The following is a 19,075-nucleotide window of genomic DNA, read 5'->3' on the forward strand; positions in this document are numbered from 1 at the left end:
AATATTCAGATTTTTGAAAAATTGATAATAAGAGATTGTATTATTTTACGAAACAATTTGGGTTATAATAATGTGCTTAAATTTACACTTGTTTTTAAAATATAGTTATTATGTGATTGTTTAATATATATATACTCTATAAAATAATCCCAAAATGGGTAATAATATAAAGCAAATATTAAAAAGTCACTGAAGCAGATGGTGTATCCAGATGTCACCAATTTTAAATTTCCCTAGCATCGTTTACTTGCATTTAAATAGAACGTGTAATAAAACGTAAGTAAAAAGTGTAAACTATTTATGACTCCAAAAAGGGGTATTTTACCTACATACATCTGATACTTCAAATTTCTAGCATCTACTAATTTTGTATGTTTGTTAATCATTAAGTATTGAAATATTTAACTTTATGTGTGAGCGAGTTGTGTGTTTATTGTCATATCATTTCTAATTGTTTAAAAATCACTTAAATGTATATTATATTATCAAGATATACCTCTTCAAAAACATACTCAATAGTTACACAACCAATTTAAATTAAATTAAAATAATTGCATTTTTTTTACAAAACAAATTATTTTAGTTAAATTTGTAAATTGGTTCTCATAGATAAATCATTAAAAAATAACAATTCCAATGCCAATGCAACATCGTTTTTTTTTTTTGTGTGGCATAATTATTTTAATCTTATCTAAAATCAATATCAGTAAATTTACATTTCAAATAAAGGTCCCAAATATTAGCTAGATATTAAAATGTATAATATTTCTGGTATTGTTTACATTATTATGAGCGTTCATATCAGATATAAAACTATAATTTTTACAATTAATGCAAGTTTTTATTATTAAACAACAAATAACACATTATTTTATATCATATTCATTTCAAGTTCACAAATTTTACAAATTAATATTTTAGTAATTTCTTTAATAATATTTTATTAAAATATGTTTTTTATCTTGCATTCAATATTTATTTATTTTGATAACCAGAAAGATTATTAGGCCTTAATAAGTAAAAAACTTGTTGTTATATATTTAATATTAATATACTAAAAAACAATTTTACTTAGTTATTTGTAATTAATATAAATGTAATTTTGATATTTAAAATTAAATTTATTTTATTTTAAATTGGCAAATCCAACTCTATTGTTTTCTAAATCAAATGTAGTGTAAACACTAGACAAAAATCCACCCCCTAATGACCATACTCCATCGCTCAATTCTGAATCACTAAACGCTGTTATGCAAATCGTTCCATTTTGTTCATTCTCCATCTAAACAGTATAATGCTTAAAATGTCTCAATAGTTCATGTTGAAACTTAAAACGTTATTATTTATTGATACTCACTTTTTGGATGTAATGTCTTCCACTAATATGAAAATCTCGAGAGCCTATGTTGATAGTGATTTTTGGCAACTTATTCACTAATGAACATGGTACCTATGATGTGCATGTAAGATAATTTATATTAATTACTTGATAGGTTAAGATTTGTAAGTGGTTGTAAACAGTTAGTAAACTAGAATACGTGCAACACAAATTGTAATACATAATATTTACACATTATTAACGTACAATAATTATTTTGGCTCAAAGTATGTACTTTTTTTTTTTTTATTTCTTAAATGTTTAGATTTTAAAGTAAAATGTATTGAATATTATATTATGCTACTATAATAAGCTATGAGTTAATATTATATTTTGTGATAAATAATAATTGATTTCACGATATTTTATTACTGTTTTATATTTTGATTAGTATCGTGGAAAAATATAAGAATATGTAGCATAAAATAATATCTACTTGTAATCCAAAAATGAAAAAAAAGTACATATCTTTAAAAATATTTTTGTTGGCGAGTAAAAGCTCTATCGTTGTGTCATACCTATGTATATGATATTTAAAGATATCTTAAGTTGAAAAAATGTATAATCTTAATGTTTTTGTTATAAAATAAGTTATCAACTTATTGAAAATAGATGAAAAATACTAAACAAAAAAAAGCCACTAACTTAATATGAAGCCCCAAAAAAAGAAATGTTTAACTATTATTACCTTGTATCTATTGTAAAAATATAAAGTTGCTTTAACTAGAGAATTTATGGCAGTTACGTATTCGGGAGGTACGCCAATTTTGTTTGAGCTCGTATCCAATATCACTTGGCATCCTTGATCACAAAATGTCTTTGTGCTTGTTTTGTTTATTTGTACTGAAAACCTAAATACGTTTACATTATTAACAGTATGGATTTAATTTTTATCATTAAAAACATTAAATGTTCTTATACCGGTCTAAGGTGACTCAAACCTATTTAAACTAGAATATTTAATTTATATTATTTTATTTAATAGTTCATAGATCATAATATGTAGTCAAAATATGATATACAGACTGAAAATATAGTGCATCGCATTGATCAATATTTATTATAAGCAATTTGAATATTAAACATGAGAGCATTAAAATAATTCCTAGCGATATGCTATGTTGTATATAAAGTTTCAATTTTACTTAACTTGCTTTTTAAATTAATTGGGAATTGCTTTGGATGTATTGTATTTTAATTCAATAATAAATTATTGTATATTTGTATCTGTATAAAAGTTGCTTTTAAATGAAAACCGTACGTCAGACTTATTACTGTGGATATTTTCAAATCAATTTTTTTAAATAACTAATAGTAATTTATTTTTCTCCAAGTAATATATAAGTAATTGTTTAAAAAAAATCGTTATCAAATGAGGAACATTGTATTAAATTTTAAATATTTTTATAGAGAAAAAGTTTCTATATTTCTATTAAAACAAACTAAAGAAATATTTTAACTATCAAAAATTTTAAATGTTTAAACTTGGTAAAATTTAACCTAAAACTTACTACCCTTAATAAGTTTATGGATCTTTTTTTTGATCCAAAACGTAATAAAATACTCAAAAAAATGTATTAAAATCATTTATTGTTCTTTTCGAAATCTTTAATTTAATTTATAAATTTAAATTTAAAGAATACATAAATTATAAATAATATATAATACATTTATTTAAACATGATATTATAATACGATTATAAAAACAGAATATTTCAATAAAAATGATGACATTAAGTTTATAAAATTTATAAATAAGATTTATTATATAAATTAATTTTGAAAATTTGATTAAGCTAAGCATATAAAACATGTATGTTCACTTGTAAAGATCAAAAATACTTTATAGGTACTTATTTATTTATTATACAGAAATTCGTATGTTGAATATCAACTAAATATATAATTTACGCTCTCTGTGAGTACTTATTTTGTATATTAAACTATATGCTTAAATATAACATAATAGTAATCTTTATAATCGGTAATAAATTCCAATTAATTATTATACCTAGTATAAAGTAAAATACATTATGTATGTAAGATACGTATTATAATATTATAAGCTTTCAAGAGTCTTATAAATTATTACCTTTCAATAATTTTATGTTATATACTGATATATTTGAATTAATAAGATTTAGATTATTTAATTAGATCAATGATAAATTGTTTAATATAAGTTAGATTAAAATATAAAGCTTAATAATGTACATCATGCATGTGTTATAATATTGTTCACCATGATTTTGTTAACACATTTTATGGCTAAAATATTTTTTTGGTATTCTCTATAATATTTTAAATAGATAAAAATTGTTTTCGTATTGCCACAGAAGTAATATATATTGGTTGATTGGATTAATTTGATAAGTAGTAGATTTTAGCATATTTTAAAAACGATTTTCGTACTAGTTAAGTATAAACTATAATTATTTTTTCTTATGTACATATTTAGTTATGGGTAATATATAAATATTATTAAATACTTTTTTTATATAATAATAACAACAATTAATATTGTTTTGTTATAATAAAATGTCATTAAATCACTATCAGCTTATAGTTTGATTAGAGCTTTACAAGTCTAAATGTAACGGTACTAAAGTATTATACTTACTTATGGTAAGCATCAAATCAATCACTTCATGTTTTTCTTTAAGAATGTTTTATTCTAATTATATATTTATTTTTTTTATTTTTAGGCTCTTGGTATCATTGTATTTATCCATATTCGTGAAACCTCATATTTTCTTAACTCATTTTAATGATTCTATCTGTTTTCGAACAGAAAATCAAAAAAAACAAAAACCACTCGCTCAATTTGAGCTTGATTAACATATTTTTAAAAATCATTGAATTAGTTATTTAAAGAAAAAAAAAAACCTTAATCATCTCAACAGTATATTTAATATTTTTAGTTTTAAATTATGGTATTAATAATTGTTTTGCATTTATTATGCGTACCTATGTACATAATATGAATAGTAAAAAAAATAATGAACTGATTATGTCCTGCAAAATCTGATTTTATTTTTATTCTGTACAAATACTTACTGATTCATTTCAATTTGCCAATAGTTTTTTTGTGTTACAGGGACATATGTTATTTCACCTTTGATATGTTTTGGTTCAATTCCACCAAGAAATATTGTTCCTCCTTTCGGTGTTGTCGTATCCCTGTTGAAATAAAATTATGATTGTATCAATATTAAAACTATAATTTTATGCATTTATTTCGTATTTAAATAATTTTTATTAATTTAGAAACAATTCGTAACTTACTTTGATTTTTAAATTTTTGGCATAATTTAATTTGTATTTTTTAATTGAATATAGATTTATATTGTTTATACTTGATTACATACTATATATAGTTTATAATATAATGAAGCTATAAGTTATTAATTATAAGAAATATAATAAAAAGTGATTTATCATAAATTATCAACTTCTTTTCTTCTTTAGAAATAAATTTATTCAAAAATTGATTTTGGTCCTTAAATTAATATCGTAGCTATTAATAAAATATTAACTCATATCTTTAAAAATAAAATTGAGATTGTATTCAATCTGAGAAAAGATACTCTCGTGGCAACACAAAATTATTTTTTTCAAAAGATAATTATCTCTCCTCTTTAAATTACTATTGTTAAGTAGATACATTTTTTTCTGTATAATTTTAAATGTTAACGTGTATAAATTTAATTTTGAACAAGTAATTACTATGTTATTAAATGAAGTACCATTTTTTTTGTTAATTAAAGATAATAGTCTATAGAAACGGTTTTGCATAAAATATACTATGTAATATTTAGTATAGTACCTACTTATTATTAAACTCAGAAATTATATTAATAAATCTTAAAATGGTTAGAATAGCATTAAATACTATAATTTTAAAATTATTTTGTATCTTTAAAATTACGGTAATCATTAGAATACATAATTGAATTGCTAAGCAAATCAATAATTACCGTATTACACGTTGATATGAAATACATATCTACTGTAAAATAGTTTAAAACATTTTTCATTTTTTATAGATATTAATAATATGTGAAATAGCTGAATATTTTTCGATTCTATATTAAAGTTTTTTTTTGAATTACATAAACAGTCATACATTAAAAAAAAAAAAAAATTGTTTTTAATTTTTAAAAGTCAAACCTATAATGAAACTTTTACCAAATATATAATCAACATAAAATGAATAAGAAATAAAAAATAATGAAATAAAAATTACGCATATTATTTCTAAGTCATTGCAGTTTTTTCAATTATAATTCATCGTTTTGCACACAATTTAATATGTATTAATAATTATTAATAACAGTATAATAATAATAATAATAATATACTTTGGTTATTATTTAGTGATATTTAATGAGCTAAATACTATTACATTTTCAATCAAATATTAGCTCAACAATGTAAAATAATGTATTTAAATATTGTTATCATTAAACACATTCATATTCGGTGTGGGAACCAAGTTAAAGTATATCGTACATGCTATTTGTATATAGGAGCGTGTATAAACATTTTATGTACAAAAGTTGTTGAGTAGTGTACATATTTACAAATTATAATTTATTGCTTACCGATTCATGTACACTGAAAAAATTGGATTTAAAATTTTTTTATCATCCAGTAACTTATAAAAAAATGTATTGTTTGTCGTTCTAGCATTGGTGTTGTATCCTAAACCAATTATTCCATCGGCGTGCATGAGTTGATATTTCATTAAGTTTGATATCCCAGTGATTTCAGCAAATATCAAGTCAGTAACATTCAAATGACCTAGCTGAATAATTATAGTGTGATTATACATTTTAGGTATTTTATTTTTAAATTGATTTAATTTAACTCAAATAAACTTTAACTGTGAAATTTTAATAATTGAACAAATATTAATACAAAACATATTTATTATTCTTAAAATTATTTAAATCATTTCGATTTTTTTTTTTTTTTTAATGTCCCTTATGTTTTAGAATTCTGTTTGATTCTATATATCTTTTATATCTCAAATAAAACAATATATAATTAAACTTTTGAATATGACTATAGCATATATATTTGTTTATCTTTCTAAAATACTTTTAATGTCATAATCATAGTTTGTAATCAACATTTTAAGTTAAGCCTTACTTAACTCTACCATAAGTTTTAGTTTTCGGTAAAAATGAAAAAAATTGTAGCATACATAAATCAAAAAAAAAAAAACAAATAAACAAATTTAAACATCTGTAAATAGCTCAGAAAGGTTTGAAATATTTTGAAATTTACTTTATGCCTATAAAATACTTAACAAAACATTGGTGTTCTATTTATGATAACAAATAAAATACATTTCGAAGAAAATTAGTGAAGCATAAAAATTCAAATTTTGTTTTAATTTTTTTCCCCAATTATTTTGGAAAGTATTGTAATTTTTTTTTTTACGTAATTTCTCGAAATTTATCATATTAATCTATTTTTACCACCAAAGTTTTAAATAAAATTTAACAGATTATTACAGAAAAAATGAATATTATACGAATTTATTCATCCCTTCACTCAGGTTCTAAAATTTTAAGTAATTATTATTTATTTAATGAAAAACAATTAGTTAAATTTCAACTAAATTACATATTATAATTTTATTCTATTTGTTTTCTTGTCTTTCAAAAATATAGCATTATATAAGTATGCACAAGCTATATAAAGGGAATTTCTAATAAAATATCTACGTCATTTCCTAAAGAATACAATCACCTTTTGGTGAAATTTAGCGATTTAACTTTAAGGTAGTACATTTAAATTACCTAGCTTACCATTTCCACCATGATACCTCAACTTTAGAGGTTTATTAATCAATTTACGATGAAAATTTAAAGGTTATTGACTATAACATGTATTAAGTTTATACAATGTACAACGTAATTCATCATAATTTAAGGGCGAAGTAGTGTGCATTGAGTAGAAAAATCATAAAAAATATAGTCACCCAATCATGACTTAATTTTTTATAATATTTATCATACTAATTAACTACCATATTTATCACTGTTAAGTATTAATATTCCTTTTAGAACTTTTAAAAATAGATAATCATAAGCTTATATCATTTATTCAATTTATTTCTTGAAATAGTATATAATGTTTTAAATATAACTTACTACAATCGTGTCACATGTTAAATTCCCAACCAATCCATCTACATTAAACGGTGTTGGATCTATAAATTTGTGCGATGACGAAATATCCTGATCATATAAATGTTTCTTACCTTTGAAATATTTATATATTATAAATAAATATTACATATGAACATCAACAATTTTTTAAATGGAAACTAAAAAGTAATACAGTTAGTAAATATATAAATAAATTAATAAAAACTTACCACAGATCGGATATATATCTTTTGAACATAGTTTTGATGGTATCCACATATCACTCCACGTTGTGTCAAAAATTACTGTAAATTTCTGTCCAGGTTTTCCGACTAATATTTCTGCGTAGTATTCACTCTAAATAATCACACTTTGGTCAGTACTTTTTTTTTTTACTTAAGACATAGTTAAAGTTATCATTATTTCCGAACGTCTCATAATTGTATTAATATAGAATTAAATAGAATGAATAAATACAATAATTATAGTGTTATATACAGAGTGGGTCACCGAAATAGGACTAACAAATTAATTGCTTTCTAATTTTAGCCCTATTCAAACACATAAAGTTTACATAATTATTTAATGTATGAAAAATGTAATATAGTTTACGATTAAAATACATTTTACAGATTGACTTATACCTATAATACTCGTGTATTTGGACTTGATTTAAAAAAAAAAAAAAAACTAATTATTACAAAAATGTCGATAAAACAATAATTTTAAATTAACGGATTCAAATCAATAATAATTATCAAGAAATTATTCATACTTGTATTATTATTAAAATATTATTACCTTATCAACGAATTATTCAATAAAAAACTAATATTGTAAATAAAAATTTAAGTTTTTAATATACCCGTAAATTTTTTCATATGGCTTAAAAAAAATTAATTTTTAATTTAGATATATATATGTTTCATTTAATTAATAAATTAATATAATTTGAGATTATTTAAAGAAATTATTTTATTAGCTTTTTTCAATTTTTATATTTTCACTCAAATCAAAGGTATTTTAGTTAAATTATTTTGTGTTAAAACTATTTTAAAATATTGAATACCTAATTAAAAATATTATAATACTTACATCCATATACTTAAATAGTGTAATATTCTCATTCATTGGATGCACTTTTTGAATATTTATTTTTTTCATATAATGTGGATCTTTAATTAACATTTGAAGTGGTGATTTTCGTCTAATTAATGGCATACTAAAAAAATCAAAATCATTTAACTCAATCAATGCTTACTTTAAAATAGTTATACGGTTCTATATGTATACTAAACGCATTTAGATTAAACAGATAATTTTAATACATATGATAGTATTACCTATAAATGTTTGTTTCTTCTGCAATAGTGCAAAACACATAATAGAAAAAAATAAGGAACATTAATTTATTCTTCATTTTGTATTTTTTTTTTCTACAAAGAATGAACTAAACTGAAATGAATACACTTTGATAGTTTAAAACTATATGTTGTTACAATATTTTTCTTAATTGTTACTAATGAAATAGTATGTTTTTGATAAAATATTAATGTAGATTAGCATAATTAGATAAGACAGAGGTTCTCAAAATGTGCATCACTTAATCTCAAGTCTCTAAAAATTGATCTTAGGGATCCACGGACAGGTCTAAATGTAATCTTAAAAATCATGATTTATAACTTTTGTATACCCCTACTTTCCTACTTTTTGGAGTTTTTTACAATAATCTTTTTAGCATTTTACAGGATCCGCGAAGAAACAAGTTTGAGAACCACTCTGATAAATTAAATAAAAATATAATAATATCGTGCAGTATAAGAAATTAGTATTAAAATAACATTTACTGATCGATATTTACCATATTTTATGTTTTCACTTCGCTATATTGTAAATATCCTACCTGACCTCATATAATAGTATCAAAACCAAATATCAAATATATTATTGTGATAATTAATATTTTACTATAAAAATCAGAAAATTAAGTTATCAATAAAAAACATAAATTATATTTTATTATAATAGCTAACAATATTAATATTAAAATATATATATTATCAATAATGTTTTATATTAAGTAACCTTAAATTATTAAAATAATAACTTAATCATAATTGTATGATAAATTTATAATTGACAAGTTGATTTAACACGAATTCTATGAAACATGATTTTGTATTTTCTTTTAATCATTGATAACCAATTTAATTTTTATAACAATTTCAAAAATATTATATTTTAATAAAACCTTAAATAATTGTTGTAAATTAATTAATAGAAAGACGATATATAAAAAAAAAAGTCATATTATCCATAAAGTCTTAATTTAATGAATCAAATTTAATTACTGCTGTATCCAAATTGCTTAATTCAAAAGAAAAAAAAAATATTTTAACGTATTATATTCACTACATTTGATTAAAAAACTATAACGATGTGTATTAATATTGTAATTATTTTTTATGTAATAAAAAAGTGATTTAAAAATAAGAATAGCTTTTAGTAGAATAAATATTATTTTTTTTTTCATAAAATAAGATTAATTGAAGCAAACGTGTTAAATAGGTTATGAAAAAAATAAATTTTATAAATTATCTGTATACATAATATTTAGTCCTACTTTAAACTTTAATGTTAACTGTATACAATATAGCACACTTTGAAACATAAATCCAAATTTCCCATCGTCTTTAATTTAAAAAAAAAAAAAAAAAAAACCATATTTAATATTTTCTTGAAACGTGTTTTGAATATAACTTGTTAATTGCTTTTATGCATGTATTTATATTTATATATTTATATAGTAGTTATATTAATATTTTATCATACAATATTTTGTGTTGTAAAATATTTTATAACTTAAAAATTGAATCCTTAATAAACTTTTTTTCTTTAAAAAAATTAGATATATTTAATTAATTTTGTTTACAATTATTCACAATTGATATTGGGATATACCATACATTAGTTATAATTTAGAAGATATATCACAAGCACATATGTAAATTATTTTAATAAATAAAAAAAAAAAACCGTGAGAATCAACTTGTTAAATAAAATATGTTATTTAATAAGAGGTTATCATTTTAATGACACAGTCATTCTTATATTCAATTTTTATTTGATAAAAAATCTCTACAAAAAGTGTCTTAGTGGAATTTTTTGTCATTCTATACTTCGAAGTTTATTTGATTATATATTACTTATAATATTGCCGTCAATTTGTTTTTCTATTTACAATACATTTAATAAACACATTTTTTCTAAAAAATATATGTTATAAAATAATTATTATGATATCATTAGGTGATTTTAATTTTCTTAATTTTAAATAAATATAAATGTATCTTAGAATGGTGTAAATATGCTTTTTAAATAAAAAAACTTAATATTAATCACAAAATTACATTGTAAATAATGTTTATAGTAATAATATAAGAAGTGAAATAAAGTTTTAAGTTTTTTTTTCTAATTTCAACAAAATATTAAAACACAAACAAATATTATGGCTTTGTATGGTATACATTTCAATGTGTGATAGATTTTAATGCAAAAGAAAAAAATACGACTTAATGAAGTACCTTGTATAATACGGATACAAAAATAAATGATATAATATAATATTAAATAATAAAAAAATAAAGTATATTTTACTGGACATATTTTCTTGGCACATCGCCAACGAATTTTGGCATATTGATTCTTGTAAGTGAAAAAAAAATTATTGAAAAAAAATTGTATTGATCTTTAGAAATATTAGCTTCCATTTTATTCATTAACAATGATTATTTTACTCGTATATTATCAGATTAAATACAATATTAAACTTTGATCTTAGAGTTGAAAATTCTTGGATGTCCAAACAAACTATATCCGATTTTCTATTAAAAATTCACCTTAAAATTGAAAATAAAACCGAAAATAGTTACATTTATAAAAAAAATAATATGTTCATCCTGTTATCTTAAAAATAAAAACAAAAAAAGAATACCTTATACCTAAATGAAAAAAATTAGAATACGTTCACCATCAACGATAAACAGAACTCTTATTAAATGTAAATCCTGTGAACTGAGGACAATTCGCTTGATTAATTACCTAGATTTTTATCTTGTGGAAAATTGCTCATTAAAACGAAGGATGATTTTTAAACTCTATATATTAGGGTAAAAAAAAAAAGCTTAAGAAAAAAATGTAACCAAAATATCATAAAGCTTTTTTTTTGCTTGTGTGAACTAAATCATGATTGACATGATTACTATATTATTTTCTAAGTCATGATAAAATAAATGGTTAACATTTCATAAAAAATATAATAATTATACGAATTTCCTAAAAATAGATTTAAATTTTTTTAATGTTTTGATTTGATTAATTTGGTATTTTTTCTTTAAGTTTACCTTCAATATTTTTTTATATCAAAAACGAGAGTTATAATTCTATGTAAATAAAACTCTTTAAAATAGTATAATGTGTTAATATATGATTTATTTAATTTTTATGTTTACATAGATAATCAATTTTCTTAATAATATTTTATAAAATTCAAAAATGAAAAGAACTACCTGCTAAAACCGTGTATTCTTATCTTTTAAACGGTGTAAATAAAAAAAAAAAAAAAAAATTATGAAAAATTGTCATCATTTTTTCTTTTTTTTTTTTAGTTTCTACCCATTATTATTCCGGTATTTAACAATTTAGTTTAAATAAGTTCCAGCGACCGGAAAAAAATGTTCAGTTGGTTAGGTTAGGTTTCTTATTAAAGTCGGGGTTTCTATCCTTTTAAACACCATTTAATTTCGTTTCAATAATTTAATGGTTACAATTCCATTGAGAATGTTTTTTTTTTTTTTTGGTGTACGATTGATAAAGCTCGAACCAGAACAATGAAATAACCTCAGATCCAAAAAAACAGTACTATTGAGAAAAATATCAAACGTTGCCATTAATGTATTTCACATTTTAATATTCAAATTTAAAAATTTACGATAAAACTTACATTTGTAAATTATTATACAGAGTTACACAGAAATTATTAATTAAAAAATATAGGTACCTACATAGAAAGAAGAGTTATATTTTAATTTTCTGACAAAAAAACATTTCCCACAAGTGTTTAATATTTTGTGTTTCTTAATATTTATTATGATAATACCTTTTACCTACAATTCCATTATATATTTTTATATTTTTTTCTTGTTCAACTTTTGATATGTTTTGAACAGCATCTTTTTAAATTATATTGAGTTATAAGTCTGGATTTTAAGACTACTATATATTTTGCAACGTTGCATAGAGTTATAAAAATTTAGCCTTCTCAATTATAATACTCATAAAGGTATCGGTGACATGTATTTTTATCTATTTAATTATTTTTTAATTATCCAATAAAATAAACGTATCTATACGTTTTGAGTAAATAATAATATATAATTTTTTTAAATAAATATATTTTTTTACCAATAAATTATCACACTTACAGCATCATTTGGAAATTAGTATTTTAGGGTAAAAACAAATAAATTATTACGAAGATTCGGCAGCAAGATCCAGTTGCTTTTGTTGAGTAATCTACATTACGGACAAAGACACAAAAAATAAAGACCCTTTAAATTTATACGATGCGTCCTGAGCTGGTGACATTAACAATTGAAATCCAGTTACACATATTATATTACTGTCGGAAGACTGAACACGGTAAGTGCGATTCGTTAATATTTTACGAGATGGTGCATTCAACGCTCCATAAATCCGGATAGCCATTCGGATAATTCCAAGATAATTTTATTGTACACGAAGACATACTAAAATAATATATGTACAGAGAGAGAAAGCAAAACGTGTACACATGCCTCGCAAACTCAGTAAATCTGTTGTCAGTTTTCGGATGTGTGTTTGCGCGTTGAAAAATTAATTGCTCCGACGCGGTGTAACGACAACACAAACAAAAATTACGTCACACAATTCTGTCTTCGGCGGCGGCGGGGCGAAACGCCTCCCTTGTGCGTCTTACGCCGCACTGGTCGCCACCGAACGTGTTAATGGACGTGCCGTTTGGCCGCATGACGTCTACACTTAAAAACGGTCCGAAATTAATGATCGCGCGCGCTGGCCGAGTCGCCTTTTAGTTTGTCTTGGAATTTAAAAACAAAAACGAAGAAAAAACGCCATTTCTCCACGGCCAACGACGACGACACGGCGACATAGACGAATAATACGCGCGCCATAACAATAATAACAAGAACGAAGAATAAGAAAAAAACAAACCCTTGCAGATATCAAACAATGCCGTTGATGATGGCAGGGGAGAGAAAATTCCTTTTGTTTCGTGTGATCGGCGCAACGGGAATAATGTACCCACTACGTGTTTCCGTTGTAAATGAAAATATCGCACGGTTATAATACATCCTATTCGCCACACTCGAACTCGCGTTTAATGATTGATGGGTATGTGTGTGTTTGGTCGTGTTAAAGCCACCGTCGGGCGAAGGACGCGTTTACATACACGTGTCACGAGCCTCTCGTCGGTCGTTGCAATCATCTCGACCTTTGAAAGAATATACGCGGCGTATAATAATAACGCCGCAGCCGACACAGCTGATTATTCAAGAATCGCCGCCACCACACGGCGTGCAATACTCTATGATACAATATTACATTATTATGGGTATTATGCAACACTCCATAGAATGCACTTTTCTTCTGTACTTTCCACTTGTCGTCGTCTCGTTTAGAACCATAAGTGCGGTGTCGAAGAGACCGAGAAGTTCCGCGCACGGACTACGCAGTTTTCCAGACGGCACGTTTCACGCATCGAATCGCTTTCGGTCCACAAGCCAGACAAAAATGCGCATAAGCACCGGATACTTATGTGTATATATGCTAACGATAATTTTGGCATTGCGAATTAACCGAATTATCGAATACGGTTTTTTTTTTTTTTTTTCCCACTGTGTATGCCATGATGTTAAAGCGAGATGTTTTCACGGCTGAAGAGAGAATACATTTCTTCACGATCCGCTTGTACTCGACAAAAATCAAAATCCAATTAACAGTAGAATAAGCAATCTACAAAAAAAAAAAAAAAAAATTAAATACCAATAATAAAAACATACTAACATATTTTTAAATCAAATTATGTATAATAATATATTTTAATTGATTAATTTATAAAAAGTATACATAGTAAAATATTAAAAACAAATACGAACAAATAATTTATAGTATTGACTGATATTTTTAACCAATACTCTCGTTATACATCTCTACGTTATAATTTTTTTGCGTTCAGAGTTTTTTTTTTTTTTTTTAACTCTTTTTGTTTATTTTGGTGTCCAGCAACAGCCAACAATAAATGGTTTCATTTTTTCGTATTAGTAAAAGGCTCATCCCTTGAGTTTGGTTAGGTACTAATATAAGCGATACATTTTTACTTTAAAAGTATTGTAAATATTGTATTTCGTCCAAAATAATTTTTTCGTACAAATAATGCATGGTTGAATTCAATATAAATAATAATAATAATAACAAAAAACAAGTCACGCACAAAATAAGACTCGATGCGCATACGCACCAATAGTCAACAGAAAACTGGTCGTAAAATGAAAATATTATTTTGCAGTATTATCAATAAATATCTATATTAAATAAATCGCCATTTATATCAACATATTTTTTGCTGGTCAACCATATTATCATCGAAATAACTAAATTGTCGTGTGCACGATTGCCTATACAGTATGTAGAACTCTTAAATTAGTAGTTAGCATAACTAAGGTGTATATTACAACTATGATAGATTATTATCGATACTGTTACTGAAATCCATTAAATCAATATTATAACTAGTAAGTGTATTAAGTATATTATAATAGAATTATACTTTTCGTCAGAAAACATATTAAGTTATATCATTGCTTGTAATATATCACTACCCTCATATTTCTATTTTATTGATACGATATTTAATAAATGTAATATCCAGTTGAGAGTTAAGAGCAAGAATACAATAGTAGTACTTGAATCGTCCTCAAATTAAATACATTTTCGTAATACAGATATTATGACGTATATTATTTATTATTAACATTAATATAAATAATTTTAAGAATTTAAATAATTTAAAAATTATCATCAATTAAATAAAGATTAATATTATAACCATCGAGCAGCATCAATTTTGTTTACATTTTTAGTTTAGACTATTAAATTTATATCTACCTACTGATTTAATTACACATTAAAACTTATTCAATATGAGTCAATTTTTATATTTGCTGTTTTATTGTTAAACATGTATAAAAGAAATTAATAAATAAAGAACAAACATAAATTAATACGAGAACCCCAAAATCTTACAGCGAATTACGTTAAAAACTTGATGTACTTCCATTAAGATTAACAACTACTTGTTCAACAGGAGATGAATTATAAGATCGTAAAATCTTAAATCACTATTGTTGTTTTAAATCACTAGAACTACGTATTACTATTGTACAGTATGAATTATTAGTGTTTTAAATTCAATTTAATATTTCATAATATCCATTATAAAACAGTTAACGTAAAATAATATATTACAATCGTTATGCAATATTAATTCAACAGATATATTATGTTCTGTATTTACAGTTTTAATTGAATCGAAGTTTTACTATCTATAAAGCCATCTATTATTCAAAAACAATTAATATTGTATACTTTAGAGTTTAGACATTAGACACATACAATAATATAACAACTAGAATATTTAATCAAATCATATTTTTATTTAGTTTTTTTGTTTAAATATATTTTCAAAAGTATAAAAAACCAACAATTTTGATAAATATGCTATATAGGAGTTGTTCTAAATACATTTTAAAACAATTTAAATATAACTTTATTATATAATTAGTTAGTTTATTTTTAGATAACTTTTTGTTATCGTACTATTATCATCCGAAAACTTATGATAGTTTATGATTTATGAAAGGTTTAAAACTGATTAGTATTTGATACTTGATGGAAAATTGACTAAGCCAGCTGTCATGTTTTTAAACAAAGGATAAACTGGTCACCACAACTGCTTTTTGTAAGCAAAACTTTGCTATCCCTCAAATCATTGTATATACGCCTTATTCTACGAATAAGTTAACTTATTATCAACTAAAATGTTAAAACTTGTAGAATTGTATGGAAAATGTAATCGTTTTAGATGTATTTGTACTTAAATTGGTTTTAAATTAAATTATAGTTATTTGGTATGAAAAATACTATCGTATCGTTTTTAATAATAAAATGTTGTACTACTGTATTATAGAACTATTGAAATGCATAAAAACATACATATACATGTCACATGTCCAATTAGATAAAACCGTTTTGAATATAAATTGTTTAATCAACTATAAATTATTATTTATAAAGGTTATGAAATTTCTGAATATGAATTTAAAAATATCAAAGTTGATCTTATTCTTACATACAAAACATATTAAAAAATACATAAATACAAACATTTTTAATAGGCGTTTGAGTTATAATTTTGATGAAATTCTTCAAAAAGCAAACTATTTTGTAGTAACAATTCATAAAAACTTTTCTTTTTATACCTAAGTTTTGAAAATTTAATACAACGTTTCTCATAAGTAATTCATACTTAAACCATAGAATCTAAGAAATATTTAAAGACAATTATTTTTATTAACATTTCAAGTTCAAATTTAGACGAAATTATTTATTTTAAGATAAATAATGATGGTAATTATTTTTTTTATAGTTTAAAATCATTATTTGTGGAAATTTAAAACTTTTAAATGTACATTATATTATTATGAATTGTATTATACGCAATGGTATTTTTGATATATTTTAAGATATTAACTATTTATATTGTTTTATAGTATTTATAAAAAGTTGCTATTTCATTTTGAATAATTTAAGTTGATATTATATGGTAAAAATGTATATTAATTTCAATAATTATGTTAAAATTAGTACAATATTCTCAAAAAGAATTTTATCAACTTACCGTTGCATTAAAAGTAAAGTAAATGACTTTAAAAGCTATACCAACAAATATACGAAATTACCTTAATGATATAGTTTTTCAGACCATCACCGTTCAGAATCGTTTTTGATATTTCGTACATCATAATATATCATATCCAAATTAATACATCCATTCTAGTTTCCCGATTTACAACAGAGTGGTATCCACTTATTAACTTTTTTTTTAAGTGTTGAAAAGTCTCGTTTTGAAGTACAATACTACGTAGATTACATTATACCTTTTATTTATTTGTATGTAATGCAAATAAAATTATAACATTAAAAAGTTGCACGATGATCAAAATTAATTTTTAGATGCGGTGAAAGTTAATTTATTATTAGTTGTTTTTGGCTGAAATTACATATGCTCCGTCTCTTTATACTAAAATGTCAATTAATTATGTAGTTTTGAGTATATTATAAACAATATAACTTGGGTTAAATTATCCTGTTAATTACGCGTTACTGACTTTAATCCCAATTTGAATCAAACTGTAGAATTTGTAAATAGGAATTGAAGTGAACCTAAAATACAATTAATATAATATTTAATGCATTATTTCAATGCATAAATATATTTGTATAGTTAAAAAATGGTGTACGTGAGAGTAGAAAATGCATACTCAGGAATAAGGAGTTTAAAAGGTAAAAAGATAATATATTTTTCCAATTTCCACTGAAAATTATTTTTTGCACTAACAGCGGAATATCACGTAAATAATAAGCATATTATTAATAACATTGTGACATCACACTGGATTGCTATAACTTGTATAAATACGAATAGAACTCCTAGTATTAGACAGAAGATAGTCACAGTGCTAAACTAACTATTTACCCTTCTTATAACTTTATCACAACCAAATCTCCACGAGTACTTAATCATTTTCATTCGAATAACCTTTATACAGCATTCATCTATTTTTATTAGATTTCTTATTATCAAAGTAACTTATTGTAACTTATCCATACACCAAAATACAAGTTTTTTATTGAAAACTATCTATCTTTTCACAGCCATCTAAAGCCAACCAACAACGTGCTACGACGTTAAATAATTAATGTGGTAACAATTACAGTGATCAATAAAGAATAATTATCGAATCTATATCGAGTAATTATGAATAATATAACTATTATCTTACTATTTACACTCGTGATAAGAATTCTAACATATTATATAGTATAACATACATTATCCATTATATTCAAATTTTAATACTCGTTCTGATTCTGAATGCCCTTACATATGTATAAATTTCATGTGAATACCTACCTAGTTTCCAATCAGCTATATGCAATTATTAACATTATTTACCCATACAAGTATAATATTATTTGATAGTTTTAGATTATAATTTGTAATAAATAATAACACATTTAAATCATGAAATACATTTTATTAAGCACATCAATAAAACAATTCTGTTAAACCAGCATTACTGACGTCCAAAAATGAGATCAGAATTAGATTTTACCACTAGTTAAGAAGATTTATAAT

The 19,075-nt window shown here is 23.2% G+C and overlaps 2 protein-coding genes across 4 annotated transcripts in view; one reads left to right on the plus strand and one right to left on the minus strand.

The window, feature by feature from the left end:
• The window catches only part of LOC112603605 (hemicentin-2-like), a 289,646-nt gene that overhangs the window by 177,053 nt on the left and 93,518 nt on the right, over positions 1 to 19,075 (plus strand). Inside the window, exon 1 of one of the 3 annotated variants that reach the window (XM_025352267.1) lies at positions 6,162 to 6,217. The exons of the other annotated variants lie outside the window; for them this stretch is intronic. The gene's annotated coding sequence lies outside the window, so the exon portion shown is untranslated. Of the gene's footprint in view, positions 1 to 6,161; positions 6,218 to 19,075 lie in introns of those variants that run through there. 3 annotated transcript variants of the gene reach the window in all.
• LOC112603604 (lysosomal aspartic protease-like) lies at positions 1,077 to 9,027 on the minus strand. The gene is made up of 9 exons (XM_025352264.1): positions 8,883 to 9,027; positions 8,635 to 8,761; positions 7,770 to 7,896; positions 7,543 to 7,652; positions 5,983 to 6,185; positions 4,436 to 4,558; positions 2,067 to 2,229; positions 1,358 to 1,450; positions 1,077 to 1,282 (listed from the first exon to the last, which is right to left on the minus strand). The coding sequence occupies exons 1-9, from the start codon at positions 8,957 to 8,959 to the stop codon at positions 1,127 to 1,129; spliced, it is 1,179 nt and encodes a 392-aa protein (XP_025208049.1). The 5' UTR covers positions 8,960 to 9,027; the 3' UTR covers positions 1,077 to 1,126.

The sequence above is a fragment of the Melanaphis sacchari genome, unplaced genomic scaffold (genome assembly GCF_002803265.2).
Source record: "Melanaphis sacchari strain LSU unplaced genomic scaffold, SCAv2.0 Contig10_pilon_pilon, whole genome shotgun sequence".
NCBI classification, from domain to species: domain Eukaryota; kingdom Metazoa; phylum Arthropoda; class Insecta; order Hemiptera; family Aphididae; genus Melanaphis; species Melanaphis sacchari.

Excerpts from the sequence above, each read along its gene's own strand:
- LOC112603604 (XM_025352264.1), bottom strand. The coding sequence starts at position 8,959 with ATGAAGAATAAATTAATGTTCCTTATTTTTTTCTATTATGTGTTTTGC. Across the intron at positions 8,762-8,882 it reads GAAGAAACAAACATTTATAG|TATGCCATTAATTAGACGAA; the intron begins GTAATACTATCA and ends TGATTTTTTTAG. Across the intron at positions 7,653-7,769 it reads AGATATATATCCGATCTGTG|GTAAGAAACATTTATATGAT; the intron begins GTAAGTTTTTAT and ends AATATTTCAAAG.